Below are 18,767 nucleotides of genomic sequence, written 5' to 3' on the forward strand. Positions count from 1 at the left end.
TGCTCATGGCTGTAAAATCAGCTATGTAACATAATTAACTAACCATCAATAAGCCTAATAACATTTATAAGAATGAGGTAAAGGACTAAGAATTACTGATAATAGAACTATATGCAAAATAGGCCTCTATATAAAAATAAGTTTTAAGTCAAACATTTTCATTATTTGAAAATCATCTGCTACATTCAAATGAATTGTAAAATATACAAAGTTGATTGTAAATTGCATAAAAATGTGTTTTTCTCTGAAAAGAGGGAAATTTGCAAGTGATCCCTAACTTTTGAGCGGTAGTGTATATACCCTTTCATTAATTCATGATTTAAAGGCTGCAAGAGGACTGTTAATGTAATGTTGGTTGGTTGCGTCATGCAGTCCATGCGAAAGAGCAAAAATGACTTATTACTGTGACCCTCAGCACACATGAAAGCAGATGTATGTGGATGTTTTTGATCCTTTATCAACTACTAATGCACAGAAACTCTGTCCTTTATAACAAAAATTTGAAAAAAGGTGAAAAAGTTTTAAACCTTGATGACCAGCATACTCACTGAAGAGCTAAAGTACAAACAGCCCACATGTTTGCCCTGGCCACATTTAATATAGTTTTTTATTTTTTACATGGAATGAAAGACAGACAAAAAAAGGGTGTCCAAACTGGAATTTGTACCTATACCCCTATATAGTGTTAGGTAGAACACTATAAATTCAATATATAAGGTATAGTAAAGGTATTAGGTGCTTTCTTATAAATAAAAGATTAATAGTGTATAGTGTTGTACAGTCCACATATGTTGGTTTTATAATCCGGCTTCCAGTCACATGCAATGCTTTACAAACCTTCCCTGTAAAATGCATATAATAAAAGCTGAATATTCTTTGCCCATGTGTTTTGTTGTGATTTTCCTGTAATTGAATAACCCTCAGCCCTTTCATGGACCCCTTTGCTTGGCACTAAAACCCTTATGTTGTTTTTGATAACTGTGTTTACATGCACACAATAGATGACATGCTCTAAAACACAGGGCAGAACCACATGAATTGTGAGGTTTTATTGTAGTCTAGTTTACTTTAAGCTCATTCTTTAGATGTGTAAACAAGCAAAAATCCTCTTTCTTTTTGATAAAAAATGACTTTAATTTATTTTACCACATTGAAGTTGCTGGAACATTATATTTTTTCAAACATGTTTGGTCATATATTAGCATACAACTATTCTGATCCACTATAAGACATATTTTATAGTGTTTAATTTGAGTAGAATGACTTCACAACAACAGTTTAGAAGGATGTTACAGCACATGAATCATGAAGTATTTTTTAACAATTTTAAAACTGGACAAAAAATTCAATAGGTACTCTGTTTTACTGGTAAATTTGCAGTTTATATAAAGGTATACACTATATTACCAAAAGTATATTCCTTCCAATCCCAATCAACTCAGGTTCCAAACACTTCCATGGCCACAGGTGGATAAAAGCAAACACCTAGACATGCAGACTGCAGAGTGAATTCCAGTGTGGTACAGTGATAGGATACAACAAGTCCAGTCATGAAATTTCACAACTCACTTCTAAATATTCCACAGCCAACTGTCAGTGATATTATAACACAGTGGAAGAGACTGGGAACAACAGCTACTCTGTGCTCCGTCAGTGTAAAATAACAGAGCGGGGTCAGTGGATGTTGAGGAGCATACAATGAAAAAAAATTGGAGTATGATTTACTTAAAAAAAGTTAGGAAACCTTTTACACGTAAAAACAGCAAGTAAATTTAAGAGCATATATTCAAGTTATATTCACTCATAATTCTAAGTGTATTTAACTACAATTTTTTCAGTAAATGTTACTTTGTAACAATTCAATATTTAATTAGATTTTACTTAGTGTATCTTAGGAGATTTTACTACAACAGTGCAGCGTCACATTCTCCCATGCCTTTTATGGTTTACTAAATAGTATTAAATAGTACTGAGCTAAAACAACTTAAGTGTTTAATTTGTCCTTTTAAAAATGTTTAGTCAAATAATTTATTTATTTATTCACATAACTTCATTTTAAGTTAACCATAGGTATTCTCAACATATTTAGTATATTATCATTTAACTGCCAATGCTGACAGTATAATACTGGAGCAGTATAGGAGTAAACTCGGTAAAGAGTGAACTCTGTAGCTCAAAGTCAGCATACTGTGATCACTAGGAACACAGAATAAAGTTAATGTGCTCTTACAGCTCTACAGCACTGAGCCCTGCCAATCAACACGTATATTACAATCACTGTACGACTAGGATAAGGTAGCTTTGGGCAACAGACAACACAAAGATGGTAAGTAAGGGAGAGGCCACACCCAATATGCAAATATATGTTTTTCAGTTTTGCTTCTCACAAAAAGAAAGAATTACAAAAACTTTGTACATTTTACTTTGGCATTTAGACTGAAATTTACAAATGTATTTGACAACAAACAATTACAAAGAAATTTACAAAGTCAAAAAATCATTTTTTACAGTGTAGTGCACAGAGTTTTCTGCAACTTTCTGCAGTCACTACATCACTACACACCTCCAAACTTCATGTAGCTTCAGAGTTCATCACTACACACCTCCAAACTTCATGTAGCTTCAGAGTTCATCACTACACACCTCCAAACTTCATGTAGCTTCAGAGATCATCACTACACACCTCCAAACTTCATGTAGCTTCAGAGTTCATCACTACACACCTCCAAACTTCATGTAGCTTTAGAGTTCATCATCAGTACACACCTCCAAACTTCATGTAGCTTCAGAGGTCATCACTACACACCTCCAAACTTCATGTAGCTTCAGAGGTCATCACTACACACCTCCAAACTTCATGTAGCTTCAGAGGTCATCACTACACACCTCCAAACTCCATGTAGCTTTAGAGTTCATCACTACACACCTCCAAACTTCATGTAGCTTCAGAGGTCATCACTACACACCTCCAAACTTCATGTAGCTTCAGAGGTCATCACTACACACCTCCAAACTCCATGTAGCTTTAGAGTTCATCACTACACACCTCCAAACTTCATGTACCTTCAGAGTTAATCACTACACACCTCCAAACGTCATGTAGCTTCAGATTAGATCAAGAACAGCAGAGAGTAGAGACTCATGGGATGTGTTTCCATGGTCGATCAGCTCCATTTAAACCTTACATCACTAAACGCAATGCAAAGTGTCAGATGCAGTCAGATGGATTATTCTGAGTTTGGTGGTTGCCAGGAGAATGATTCTGTCTGACTGCATTGTGACAAATGTAAAGTTTGTTTTAGGGGAGATTATGGTGTGTGCTTGTTTTTCAGGAGTTGGGTTTGGACTCTTAGTTCAGCTAGCTTCAGCACACAAAGAGATTTCGGACAATTTCATGCTCCCAACTTTAGAAATAAAATCTTGTGGGTTAAGAAGGGAAATTGACCCACGTTTACATGCTTGTAAATACTTTTGGCAATATAGTGTATCTAAAGTGTTTTTTTAATGGTTTTATTGTGATAAATATACTTTTTGTTTAATTCCAGAGAGATGGCAATCTTGGGCAATCTAGATTGGAAATCTTGGAGAGCCTAACTGTTGCTGTCTCTGGATGCTATTATTCTTTTGCAAGATCAGAATAAAATAAATGTTTACATCCAAATCATTCAAACATTTAGACCAATATCAGCCTAGACAACACTTAATAATTCATTTTTACTTTAAATAAAGATCAAAGTTGATTTTAGGCCATATCAGTGGAAACTTTCTCTTTACATGTTTGCTAGTGACCTGATTTGAATTGATTTGAGTTGAATCGTTTGTGTGAATTTAAACATAAATATAAAAATGTTAGTTGAAAGTGTTTGGGGCAGAGGACTCAGCAAAGGCACTGTGTTACACTAAGCAGACTCTGTCTTGTTTTCTGTACAGGAGAATGTCTGGATTATTGATTTAATCTTAGGTAAAGGTTCAGTTAAGTGTTGGGGTGGGGGGTTGGGGTTGGGGATGGGGGTGGAGGAAATGCTGTGCTGACTGTATGTCTAATCTTTAGAGAAAATACCCAGGGAAGAAAAACAGCATTAAACAACTGATTTATTCATACTGTTAAGTTACCAAAGTGTGGTAAAATACAGCTTTGTATTATTGATAATATGGGACGTCTCCATCCCTCAAGGCGCTTTTTATCTCTAAAGTGTTTCTGCATTCAGGAAGCGTTTGGCTGCAGACTGAAGCTGGCTCTCTTGTACTCTTCTGACTCTTTGTCTCTCTTTGACACACACACACACACACACACACACACTGTTTCCTACAGAATGAGGTGTTCCCTGAGCCCCTCTTCACCTGGACGCGAGTGGGAGGTAGGCTGCTGGACGGCAGTACAGAGAGAGAAGGGAAGGAGCTGGTTTTGGAGCGAGTCCCGGCTGACCTTAACGGTTCCATGTACCGCTGCACGGCCCAGAATCCTCTGGGCTCCACCGACACGCACACACGCCTCATCGTCTTTGGTGAGTTCATCCCTCAATATGTACATGTCTGACAGTCTCCTTTAACACCAAACACATTCGCTGTGCCACTCCCAGGGCCATGGAAACCTTTGAGGGACCAAAGTAGAAGCACACTGCTCCCATTCTGCTTTTTGCTCTAAAAACATTCCACTGCTTTCTATAATAACTACAGAACACATTACTGTAATTTTACTTTCAGTACTTCAGTACTACATTTTACAATAAACTACTGCAACACTTAAGTACAAAAAATCTTAAATATTTTAGTACTTCCACTTGTGGAATGTGGAGCTTAAAGAACACTTCAACTTCTGCTCAAGTCACTTTTTTGATAAAGCACTGGTACTTTTACTCAAGTCTGGGTCTCTAGTGCTTTATACATGTCTGGTTCTTAGACACTGCCAATTCAGGCACACTGACAGGGTTTGTTCTAATTGTGTACTTGTTACTAATACTTACTGGTGTAAATATGAAATATGTAGCATAGGTTAAAGGTTAAAAATGTAAAATTGAGTATACTCAAATATCCATTAGTATATAGTACATACAGTACTAGTCAAAAGTTGGGACACCTTAAATTCTTTTTTTTTTCATTATTTTTTAATTGTTCTTCATACTCGAGTAATACTAAAGTCATCCAAACTATAAAGAAAGAAAAAGATGGATTTATTTAGAAAACAAAGTGTTAAACAAATCAGAAAATGTTTTATATTTTAGATTCTTCAAAGTAGCACCTGAAAGTAGATGACAGTTTTGCACATCTTTAGCTAGATTTTCTCAGTCAGTTTTATGAGGTAGAGTCACCTGGAATGGCTTTCAGTTAACAGCTGTGCTGAACTCGTGCTGTGCTGAGTTTATCTCTTAATGTGTTTGAGAGCATCATTTGTAAAGTTGTAAAGAGGTAGAGTTGGTAAACAGTGAATAGCTCTATTTCAGTAGTATTCTAATTCATATTATGGCAAGTATATTATGGCAACTACTCAATCCAAAGAAAATGTTAGAGTTTTGAAATTTATCATCCAGTGCAGCCACACAAAAACCATCAAAACCGTTATGATGAAACAGGCACTCATCAGGACCGCCCAGAAAAGAAAGACAAAATGATACCCTGTTGCACAGGATAAATTCAGGATAAGGATAATAAAAAAACACAAGTTAACAGCATACCATATGGTCTCGCAGCTAAACAAATCTCAGACTAGTAATGGATGAAAATGTTTGTTCTGTAAACGAAATCAAGTCAACAAGTGCAACAAGTGGATGACTTTTCAAAATGCTCTGTTAGGAAATGGGACAGAGTCAAATTGTGGATGTTGGTTAGGTGACTGTGTCAAAGTGTCTCTGACAACTTGCCATGCAATTACAGTATATTAGCCCTATACTGTAACTGAATGACATATGTTTGTATGCAGAATGTTGCAGGTTGGTTTAAAGGTTGTTTAAAATATATATGTTGGAGACTGGCAAAGTCTCTGGACATAATATTAAATATATTATATTATAAAATTTAGATTTTAGGTTTTCTATTCATTCTTACAAATTACAGAATGTAATGTGGTGTAGTCATGATTTATCTCAAAGTGAATTAGTTCTCAGTAGTGTATGTATGTCATGTATATGTCGCAGGCTCCTTCTTAACTGTACTTAAGCATACTTTATGCTATTACATTAATAGTTGATATATTAGCCACAGAAATTGGATTTTTTAAAATGTATTACAGTTACTGCTATCACAGGTAAATCAAATTATAAGAAAGGGTAAAGGTGACCAATTGCAAGTTTTTTTCCTCTTTGTATCTTCTCTGAAGTGTGACAACATGGGAGCCTCAAAACACAACTCTCAAATAACCTAAAAAAACAAAGACTGTTCACCATCATGGTTTAGAGGAAGGATTTCAGCTGTCAGTTTCCACTATGAGGAGCATAGTGATGAAATGGAAGACCACAGGCACAGTTTTAGTTAACACGTGAAGTGGCAGAACAAGAAAAAGATAATCAGAGGAGAAGGATGGTGAGAGAAGTCATAGTCAACCCACAGACCAGCTCCAAAGACCTACATAATAATAATAATAATAATAATTATTATTATTATTATTATTATTATTATTATTATTATTATTATTATTATTATTATTATTATTATTATTATTATTATTTTAGTTCCATCATTTACATTTTTATAATTGTGGTTATTTTAGTCCTTTAATTTGTTTTTTTTACTGTGTTTCTATTTTGTTATTCTACGTATTTATCTCTTTGTTGTATTGCTCTACATTTTAGCCTGTTTGCATATCCTTTTATTTTAAATTATTTTATTTTTCTTAATTAAATGTTACATTGTTTGCTTGTTATTATCAATTAAATTTAAGTTTCAATCCCTTTAACTCTATGTAAGCTCAGCTACGTTGAAAATTTGGGCTACCCTCAATGTGTTTACCGAATGAAAATAAAGGTCGATTGATTGATTGATTGATTGATTGATTGATTGATTGATTGATTGATTGATTGATTTATTGATTGATTGATCATCTTAGATGGGGTAACTGTATGTCTGGTTCAGTGCCTTTTGTGTGTACACGTCACAAACAGAGTCGCTTGAGGTATTCTAAAGAACATTTGAACAAGCCAGCTCCGTTTTGGGACAAAGTTCTGTAGACTGAAGAAACTTTATTTATTTGGAGGACGGTATGCGTGGCGAAAAAAGCATGTTAAGACAAAAACTTTACCGCTCCCCACAGTAAAATGTGGTGATGGTTTCATTATGCTGTGGGGTTGTGCCAAGGTTGCGCCAAGGTTGGATACTTCAACAAGACAACAACCCTAAACACTAAACTCTGCTCAAAATCTACTAAAGCGTTCATGCAGAGGAACAAGTACAACGTTCTGGAATGATCATCTCAGTCCCCCTGAATATTAAGGAAAATCCACTTAAAGTGGGCTGTCCAAGTTCACAAAAACCATCAAACCTGACTGAACTGGAGATGTTTTGTAAAGAAGAATGGTCCAGTTAGTTCTCCAGAGCTCCCGAGTGCTGGGGAGCTTTCTATTTCCAAAACTTTTTTATGGATAAATATGAAAGTTTTCAGTTTATGCAAAAATGTTCTGCAATTTGTTTATGTATTCCCCAACTCTGTTGCTTTGGCAGATCTTTCTGCCTGGGGCAATATTCTTCTTTGAACTTTGAGTATTATAAAATATATGGATGTCTATAGTGGTAGGAGACATATTCTACCCTTTTTACAGTTAGAAAAAAACATGTTCATCAGGTTCTTTGCACAAATCACTTTCATATAAAGAGATCTCACAGGCTCTATTCTTTCCAGTTTCATCCCTTTCAGAGTGAGCTGTTTAAGAGCTATGTAACCTTTACGCAAATTAGCTGTTGCTGGTCACGTCATGTAGCCAATATGCTGAGTGCTTACCACGCATTAGTGTGTGCTAAATGGCAAAACGCAAACAAGCTAGTTCATGCTTAACTGCAAATGAAATCACAAAACTCATGTCCCTCACCTGCAGACTTGCGAATAACAGTAGGTAAAGATTCCTCCCTTAGACAAAGTCTGCTGGCTAATCCTGCTGTGTACTGTCTGAGATTCTCAACCAGCAGAGAGTATTGGCGTTTTTTCAACTAATCTAGCGGATTTGGCTCTAATGGGGGTTGACAGGTGAAGAGTGGTGCCAAGGAGGTTCTATGCAGGTTTCCTTGTTGTGATGTCACAATAAGGGATTCATCTAAATGGCTCAAAGAAGCATGCGATTTCTGACACGCTTGGAGTGATTATAGGTGCAATTGAGACCCAACTGGAAATTCAAAAGCATGTGAAAAAGTTATGCATAATATGTCTGCTTTAAATCAACTGACAGGAGTGACACATTGTGGGTAGTCATGCTAGACTGTAATAGTTTGAATGGTATTAGGTCGTCTCAAGTACTTGCATTAAAGACACTATAAAGATACCATGCCATGGCCAGCTGCATCGCCAGGCATATCCCTGATTGAAAAACTGTGGGATGCTATTGGACACACTGTAAACACTCCAGCCACCCCTACCGCACAATCAAACTGCATTTTATTGATTATAACAGGACTCCACTAGGAACCTGTACAACTCCATGCTGAAATGTCTGGTATGGTGCGTGTTGTTATACATGCATTATACGCTACTTCTTTATGTGTAGCTCAATAAATATAACAAAAGTTAACCAAAAGACCCTACCAGTCTAGAGGCCCTATCTTCACAGTGTGAAGGAGCAGGCCAGTTTTCTCTACTAAGAAGCTTTGGACACCTCAAAGTAGCTGTGCCATTAAAACAGTAATTCGCCAGATTGGTCGCTGATTGGTCTTTTCCCGTCGCTGTGATAGCAAAGACACTGACGCCCTAAATCAGGCTGTGTGGTGCGTGGTTGACAGCTCACATATAGATTGTTTAGTCATATATTGTTCCTGGTAACCTTTATTTTTCTTACTAATAGCACTGCAATCTGACACTTCCTACTGAGAGCAGCTATTTTTGTATCTATTTTTTAAAGATGAGTATACATTCTCTATTTCTGCTCTTCCTTTCCTCTCTGAACAATCTGTTTCAGGCACACAAACAACCACCACACCATCGCTGTTTCTATATATGGCACACAAAGTGGATTTCTAATGTAAAAAAGATACTCAGCACCGCCAGTCAGGCGCCAAAGCTTCATTCAGGAAAAAAAATAAAAACACCTGCCTTCATTCTCTTCCTCTACCCGCTCCAGATCTGTAATGGAAGAGCAGACAGGCAGTCCATCACTTGACTGATCGCCCCCCTGCCATCTCCTCATTAAGATCTCCGGAAAATTTACAAATCTCCGGGAAGGCCAAGAAAGGTGGGGAGAGGTTGAGGGCTGTGGGAGGAGCCATTTGGCTGGAAGTGACATTTTGAGGAAGGTGCCGTCTGAGGGGACAGATTCGGCGGAAAAGAAAAGAAGCATTAATGTCCATTTAAGGGCCCGCTGCGCCCCGTGGCACCCGCTGCCCCCCTGCAGGTTGTAGGCCATCAGTCTGTGTCTGGGGCTGAAGCTGATGGAGAAGCTTTGGACTTTTCCGCCGGCCCTGGAATGAAACGGTGACGATGCTTAGCTGGATGACTGAGAGCGAGCCTCTGCGCTCAGCCCCTTCATTAGACATCAGCGGCTCTAATACAGAACAGAGATTAGGAGTGAGAGAGGAAGGATCCCATAGCTTTAGGCCTCAGTAATTGACATCCACTGTAGAATAGGTGGAGAGAGTAATGATGTGGAAGATGACTCTCGGGTAATGTTGTGAGCGTAGCAGGCATAGGCATAGTGTTCAGAGGGCAAAAGGTGCAGCTTATTAGGGGCAGTTCTGCAAAAAAATCTGCACAGTTCTCTCAAATATTTGCCAGCAAAGTTTCATTTAGAGTGTATAGATAAAATATTAAATAAATTCAGACTGTAGGATGGCCTAATTTGAGTTTCTGTTTATTTCACTGTATAACATTTTAAATTCTTGTACCAAATGAAGTAGTAATCTACAAAATTATCACACTAAGAAAGTTTGATTTGAGTGCCAGTTTATGAGATTACATTCATACAGGGTTTATTAACGTCCCATTGCACATACTTTCCATTTGAACATGTGCTGTTGTGTTGGTACAATCCTAGTGAATCCAAGTGAAATATTTCCCTTCATGAGTCATCCTGTTAGTTCCACCACTATTGGCGAGCGGCTGCATGACACTGGACTGCATGCAACAAAGCATTTCGATGACCTCCTCTAACACCACGTCAGTGTTACCAAAGACTGCAATGGTGTCATGCCAGATTCAGGTGGTCAACACTCCATGCCTACAATAAAAACTGCTGGAACTGTGTTAAAATATTCAAGTTGCATGGCATGGGTTATTGCAGGACGTCCTTAGTAACCTCTCATTGAATAATTTATAATTGATATATAATGGTAACCTAGATCATCCTTTTGAATTTCATATTTTTCTGCAATAATTATTCTTAAAATGTGATCTGCTCTTCATTCAAATCAAAAGTATTAACTAATATAAGGTGTCTACATTAATGACAGAAAAACAATTCATCATTCATCATTCTCTTCTTCAGTGAGAACAAGCTTAAAAACATAATAGTGCTAAAAATGTGTTAATAACCTCAAAAAAGCTAGTACTAAGCTAGAGTTAATGTTAGTGTTAGCATACATGGAGTCATGCTAGTTTGGAGGTGTAGACTAGAGCTAATTAGACTCAAAAACACTCAAACATTTTTTTTGCCCTGCAGATGGATACATGTTAGTGAGCTATGCCATGTCAAGGAGCGCTTTCAGAAGATCTATGATCAAATTAGTGAACTTTACATGAACTTGGAAAGGTTTACAAAGTGATTATCAAATACATTAAACATTCACCAGTCTACAGTAAGGCAAAAATGAACAAGTGAAGGTGATTTGGGACTGTGGTCAAAATGACCCCAAGATCACAACAGAGACTTTGCTGCATGCATAAAGTTTGCAAAAGAGCATATTGATGCTCCACAGTGGTGCTGGAAAAATGTCTTGTGGACAGGTGACACTAAGATTGAATTATTGCCGCTTTTCTTGCCACTGTATATACTGTTTAAAGCTTTTTTCAAATTGAAGGTCACTGTACTGTCATTGGACAAACCGTAAAAAAGTAAAATTGTCCTCCGTTCTTTGTCAGCAAATACAAAATTCACAGCTCACAGTCTGTTCATACACTTCCTGTGTGAGGTAAATGAGGTTATATGATGAGTAAAACTACACGTGAACTTTTTTAGCCTATAGCTCAAGAAAAGTTTCCAGCTTCCTCCATGTATTTGTTAGTGACAGAATGTGTCGTTGTTATGTAACAGCCTACCAATTCATGACAGCTCTGTATTATTAGCCTCTAACACATTGCCCCTCTCTCTCCTTCTCTCTGTCCTGCAGAAAACCCAAGCATGATGAAAAACACACAGAATCAAAACAGTAAGTATGGACACCTCCAGACTGTTGACTGAGAAGGGGTTTGGGGATGGTGGGTAGGGGAAGAATCTCCGTTTGAGGAGGATATTTGACACATTTGAAATGACAAGAGAGCCACCTGCGTCTCATCACTGTAGCATCGCTGTAGCATGTGCTTCTCCCAGCACATTTTATGAATTCTAAATTGGATTTACTGTCAGTATTATTTCTAGTGTTTCTTTAGGTCAGGGCTGCGCATGCATGCAGCTATATACACAATGGGAAAGTACTCTATAAGTCTGAAGTTAATAACATCAGGTGGGTTATGGATTGCAATTACAATGAGGCTTGATGTGGTCATATATTGTTCCAGGGCAGAACAGCACGGTATCATTTTTGCAGGATCTATTCCCGTATTATCATTGGCTGATGCTTTGAGCAATTAACAGATGTTAAAGTACATTTCTGCAATTGGATAATGTGGATTTAAGGTTTTGAGGATTGTAGTTCTTGCCTGATTTAATAGAGCTTAGAATTTCACAATTCAATTTTCTAAATTTCAAAAAGTCTGGCTCCTGGCATATCATATTTTCCGCACTATAAGGCACACCAGATTATTAGGCACATTATCAATGAACCTCTATTTTCTGGTCTGTTTTCATACATAATGTGCACCCAGTGGCGAGACATGTAAAGCTAAGCTAAGTTAAGTAAAGTAATTAATTCTTAGATCCGTCAGACAAGTCAAATGAGCCCTGGATGTTAACCTACACAGATTTCTCTGCTGAAAACTATTTATTTGGATGAGTAATGTGCTTCCATTTATTTTTTATACACTAAAGCTGGAGCATTAACGTTAGCGGCTAACCACTTGTGGTTAGCGGCTTATGGCAACCGACAGAGCTACACTGAGGAACCCTGAGTGTTCTGGTAACCCAGGGCAATATTAGCTAGCAGTTTGTTCTACGTAGCTTGTTTTAACACAGTAAACACACAGGCTACAGTCTTATATATTATACTTGTCTTTAAACAGCAAAAGAGCTATCACTGTGGTTAGCGACCAATGCTAATGCTGCTTCAGCAGTGCTAGCCAGGGTTAGCAGCAAGCTACAGGCCAGTAATACTCACCTCTGAACGACCAAAAAGCTAGTGCTTAGCGCAGTTAGCCGATCATACTAATACTGCTAGAGAACTTCACTGAAACTCTTGTATAAAGCTGTACTTCAGCAGAGTGTCTTTACTGCTCCTTAGTACCTAAATGGTAAAATTCATACATAAGGCACTAAATTATAGGGCACACTAACAATTTTTGAGAAAATAAAGGATTTTTAGTGCGCATTATAGTGCAGAAAATACAGTAATTGATTTGCATAATGGGTGTGTCCCCGTTGCACTTGCCCACCAGGGCTACAAATTCAGTTATAGTTTGTATGAATGTTGACTGACTTCCCACAGTGTTTTACACCATAAGAGCAAGTTACCATTTTCTTTAGTACAAAGTGTGACTTCATCCTGGTTGAGAACTGAACCTCAATGCAGTGGGTCTGTGCTGGATACATTTTCCCAAGTTGTTTCAATTGTGTTAACTCTGTGAAGGAGATCATGTTAAAATTAACTCTTACTTGTGATGGGATAACTCCCAGAAGAGATCATTTAACTCGGTTCTAGAGTCTATTTGATTGCCACACCTATACACCTATTACATAATCATATTACAATTGTAGTCTTGTCACTCAAAATTGGCCCATTTGTATATAGCTTGTAATGCATCCTTCTGGCCAAGGGGCGTGGCTACTGTCTGGCAGTCAACAAGCAGGAAATAAAACCAACAAAGGGCTTAAAGGGGACATGAAACACTTTAAGTATTTAGTATAATTCACAAGATGTATTTTCACTCTAACAAATTTTATAAATTTAACAGTTGTCAGTGAAGCGGAATTAAAATTATAAGCAATCTAAATGTCATTTTTTTAAGTAAGGGCAGCGCCATCTTGTCCCAGCGCTGAAAGTGACGTCACGAAGTTGGTTCTTGCACGCCTCACTACTATAATCTATGAGAATACCGTAATTTAGCTCCTCAATAGATAATAAAATCCAAACCAAAACTCAATGCAGAGCGGGGGGGGGGGGGGGGGGGACTTTTGTATTGTCCCTGTGTGTAGTAATACTGGGAGTAGTGAAATTTAATAGGGTGAGGAATGAGAAATATTTACTTTCACTTTCATACCTTCAGCGGGGGCTCGCAGCGCTGAAGCGTGAGAATCCTCCGGTTAGCTGCAATGCTAGGGGTTAGTGGCGAGCACTTTCTAGACCAGGACTATATGAAGGAGAGGGGTTTGAGTCAGGAGCATTAGCGCCGGATAAATAAGCTGCAGTCCGAGGCTTTTTTCCTCCGTTTTTTATTTTTCCTCTGATCAGCTGAGATGTACAGACCGTCCGACTGAGGGTAACGTTACTATGAGAGCGGCAGCTGTGAGCCGCACGGAACCAGCCAAACAACACGCTCACCCAGCAGAGCAGCGAGAGGTACCGTTACAGAAAGTCTAGATAAAATGACAATTTAAAGAGAACATAGCTAGCGTTAGCTACTTAGCTAGCTATCTTACTATAGCTAACTAGCTAACACTAACTATATGAAGCTAAGTACCCAGTAAGCCTTCTAACTTCTAAACTGAACGGTTTATCAACCAAACAGCGCCTTGGTGTTTCAATATCCACTTAAATCAAGTTCATTTCATTCAGTCTTAATGGACTTTACATGTTAAATAGCTAAATGTATATAAACTAGCTAGTTAACGGGATGGCAGTACCTGCTGTGGTCGCGCTGCAGGGTTCTGCACGGCTCCACGTAGAGAGAGAATAAACACTCCCAAAACCCCTTGCTCTCAGAAAAGCATCTGAAAAGTTCTGCTCAGGTTTCTGCAGGAAAGATCTCTGAGTAAATGCTCCATGTTAGCCTAGTTCAGCTTCATCTTCATCCATAATCTCCACAAACAATAAGCTCTTTTCCTCTAGCTATATGCCTGGGGCCTTAAACCAACCAACCTCGTGACGTCACCAGCGCTGCACGGGCAACATGGCGGCGCCCTAGCTCAAACGTTGCAAACATAAATATATTATAATTTAGTGTGTAAACATTTTATATAAAAATTCCCCCCCAAATAAATTCCATTATATTTAATCCCTTAGAAAACTTGTACAAACTGATATGTTTCATGTCCCCTTTAAATGACTCACACCCACTTCCCTGGGCACGTCTGCCTAATCAATCCCCGCAGAGCGGCGTCAGGGTGGTGGGCGTGGTGCTGTGGGTAATGGCCCATGGCTGCCCTGCCTCCTTACTTCCACAAGCTACAAACAGGAAACCCTTGTTGGATAATGTTGTGTATATGCTACTGGTGCAGGCCGATGGTGATCAAATGTCTTAATTTATTTATTCATCCACGTGTTTCTGGAGCTTCGTAATAAACTAAATAGTCCACTTTTATTGAGGGAACAGCCTTCCAGCCACTACATTACTAACAAACAAACACACAATTAATCTGAACTGAACCAATGATCTGAACCAAAGTACGCAGATAAAACTATGAGCTGTTGCATGTCTTCCCCATCATATGATTTTATATAATTTTGAAATCTGTTATCAAAGCAGCACAGGAACCTCAATGAAACCCTGTTGGATTATGGCTGGTTTGTGCATACTTCATTAATTTCTTAAGGTATAAATATATCAGTAACACTTTATTATACTGTTCCATAGTTAATAGGTAACTAAGCAGGAACTAAGCAGTAACTAACTAATAGTGCTGCATTAACACCTAAATCTCTTATATTAATTACCAGGAAGTACTGAGTAAATACTCAGTAGATAGTACTGAACTAATGATTATAGTAGTTCACTCTTAACTCCACAATAATTACTGAGACTCGCGGAGAACTACTTACTAATTATATCTCCTTTATAGCAAATATTCATCAATTACTGCTCAAATCCACATTAAGTGCTCAGCTGAAAACCCTTATATGCCACCTGGGGAACTATAGATCTAAATCAGAGTACAAAAACAATTATTCGATCAGTGGTGATATTAAAGTCCTATTTGAATGAAGCCAGTGACACCATTTGTAATAGTAGTAGCAACCTTAGTTACATTTTTATTCTCTGTGTCTTCCAAATATTAGCAACATACTACAGTGTGTACCACATGATAACCCATTACTTATAACTGAAGAGTTACTTTGTTCTTCTTTAAGAATTACTGCAGATCATGTCACAGTATTATAAAGTGAGAAACATGGTAACTAATTACTAATTACTGATGAGTTACTGCAGATCATGTCACAGTATTATAAAGTGAGAAACATGGTAACTAATTACTAATTACTGAGGAGTTACTGCAGATCATGTCACAGTATTATAAAGTGAGAAACATGGTAACTAAATACTAATTACTAAAGAGTTATTGTAAGAGTAAGTAATAATAACAAAAAGACATTTGAACAGTCATGCAGTTCATGTGTTTTACCTGCACAGCACATTTGCCAGTGTTATATTAACAGTGTTAGTGTTAGATTAAAACTGAATTTTAAAAACTTCACAGTGTCATTGTTGGTTTTACACTAGTTAACTAACAGTGCTAACAGTGGCAAATGCACTGTGTAGTGTTGTATATTCAGCCCAGAGACTGTAAAAAAGATGGACGCCGTGTCTCCGTTCCCATTCATTCAATGAAAATGAAGCCAAAATCTTCCGCCATGTTGGCGATCCTGCCACCTGATTCTGCGCAGTAGAGACCAGAGGAGGGAGAAAGACTGTGGAGAGCAGCCTACTTATTTACATAACCCCGCCCCTGAGGGCTGCCTCGCGGTCACAGGCTGCAGAGCGGGGCGGAGCGGAGCTGACGGTCTGTTATTGGTCCCGCCCATAAGCAGCCCTTTTACCATAACCACACCTTTTTTTAATAGAGCTGAATAACGTTTTAAAAACCGAATTCTGTGGGGATATAAAAATTTGACAATATAAGCAGAGGTTACACTATAGCTGCTGCATTTAAATAATGGAGGTAGAATTACAGTATATTAGAAAAAAAACGTGTTCGAAAGTTGTCTGTTTTGCCATTGAAACCTATGGGGATGGGTGGAGTTACACGGCTTTCTGCAGCCGAACAGCAGGGGGCGCCCGACCTGTGGTGGTGTCACTTTTAAGAGACGATGCTCTGTCCAGCTATACACAGTCTATGATTCAGCCCTAAGATAGTCAGTACATCCTTTAGTGAACTTATTAACTAACACACACACATTTAACCTAGCTAACTAACACACCTTTAACCTATCTAACTCACACACACATATTTAACCAAGCTAACTAACACATATATAACCTAGCTAACTAACACACACACACCCATAACACCTAGCTAACTAACACACATCTAACCTAGCTAATCAACACACACCCATAAAACCTAGCTAACTAACACACACCCATATAACCTAGCTAACTAACACACATTTGACCTAGCTAACTAACACACATTTGACCTATTTAACTAACACACATTTAACCTAGCTAACTAACACACATTTGACCTAGCTAACTAACACACATTTAACCTAGCTAACTAACACACATTTGACCTAGCTAACTAACACACATTTAACCTAGCTAACTAACACACATTTGACCTAGCTAACTAACACACATTTGACCTAGCTAACTAACACACATATAACCTAGCTAACACACACACATATAACCAAGCTAACTAACACACATTTGACCTAGTCAACTAACACACATATAACCTAGCTAACACACACCCATATAACCTAGCTAACTAACACACATTTGACCTAGCTAACTAACACACATTTGACCTAGCTAACTAACACACATTTGACCTAGTCAACTAACACACATTTAACCTAGCTAACTAACACCCATATAACCTAGCTAACTAACACACATTTGACCTAGCTAACTAACACACATTTGACCTAGCTAACACACACATATTTAACCTAGCTAACTAACACACATTTGACCTAGCTAACTAACACACATTTAACCTAGCTAACTAACACACATTTAACCTAGCTAACTAAAACATATTTAACCTAGCTAACTAACACACATATAACCTAGCTAACTAACACACATTTGACCTAGCTAACTAACACACATTTAACCTAGCTAACTAACACACATTTAACCTAGCTAACTAAAACATATTTAACCTAGCTAACTAACACACATATAACCTAGCTAACACACATGTTGGGGGGCACACATATACTGTGGCATGCACTCACTTAACATAGGCCCACGTAATCCTACAATAACATGATATTTACAGTTGGTTTATTAAAAATGCTTTTCAGTAAAAGTCAACAACAAAAATTCCAATAACAAATGATAATTTTATTCAATATGCATTCATTCAAAAGGATTAAGTTAACATTTCCTGTAATGAATGAATAGCACAATGAAAGAAATATTGTATCTAAACATCCCTCACTTAACAACAAAAGTTATAACAATAACTCTCAACTCCAAAGAACATATGATACTCAGTTAGCCTCAGTAATGAACAAAATATTATCTGTTCTGTAGACTATTGGAAAAAAATAAATTAACAAACTAACTAATTAACAATCAGCTATTGGAAAAAATAAATTAAGAAATTCTTCAAGTCCTTCTCTGTGATTTTCAGCCAGCAATCCCTTAACAATGAGGCACATGAACACTGTGCACACTGTGCACAAGGCTTCCCATTTGAAAGCGGGAAAACTATGTTGTAAATCGCTGGTAAACATACACTTGCGCTTCGGCATGTTGCTTGCGTACTGAGAGTCACGCTGTCTACGTTCTGACTAAGAACAGGGCTGCCCTCACTGACGGGTCTCAGGGATTGTGTCACACGCAGTGCCATATTTTTTTCTCCCAAAAACAGGGGTTAAGCAGACTACTACACACTGTAGTATTGTACTAATGCTGCTAATATTTGGAAGATTATGATGATAATAAGGTAATTAAGGTTACTACTACTACACATGTTGTCACTTGCTTCATTTAAATAAGACTTTAATATCACCATCGAATAATTTAATTTTTTTTTAAGTACATAGTTCCCAGGTGGCATGTACAGGTTTTCAGCTGAGCAGTTAATGTTGATTTGAGCAGTAATTAATGAATATTTATTTTAAAATGAGTAAGTAGTTCTCCAGGTGATATGTAAGTCTCAGTAATTATTATGGAGTTAATAGTGTACTACTATAATCATTAGTTCAGTACTATC

General features: G+C 37.6%; 1 protein-coding gene and 1 long non-coding RNA gene across 3 annotated transcripts in view; one reads left to right on the forward strand and one right to left on the reverse strand.

The window, feature by feature from the left end:
* igsf21a (immunoglobin superfamily, member 21a) overlaps positions 1–18,767 on the forward strand; it is a 509,658-nt gene that overhangs the window by 482,203 nt on the left and 8,688 nt on the right. For both annotated transcript variants that reach the window (XM_007230591.4, XM_015607518.3), the window contains exons 8-9: positions 4,313–4,505; positions 11,455–11,493. In XM_007230591.4, coding sequence (XP_007230653.1) covers positions 4,313–4,505; positions 11,455–11,493 — 232 coding nt within the window. The remainder of the gene's footprint in view (positions 1–4,312; positions 4,506–11,454; positions 11,494–18,767) is intronic.
* On the reverse strand, positions 2,813–3,166 carry LOC125787448 (uncharacterized). The gene is made up of 3 exons (XR_007429338.1): positions 3,087–3,166; positions 2,927–3,006; positions 2,813–2,886 (listed from the first exon to the last, which is right to left on the reverse strand). It is a non-coding gene; the product is annotated as an uncharacterized LOC125787448 (long non-coding RNA).

The sequence above is a fragment of the Astyanax mexicanus genome, chromosome 24 (genome assembly GCF_023375975.1).
Source record: "Astyanax mexicanus isolate ESR-SI-001 chromosome 24, AstMex3_surface, whole genome shotgun sequence".
Taxonomy (NCBI): Eukaryota; Metazoa; Chordata; class Actinopteri; order Characiformes; family Acestrorhamphidae; genus Astyanax; species Astyanax mexicanus.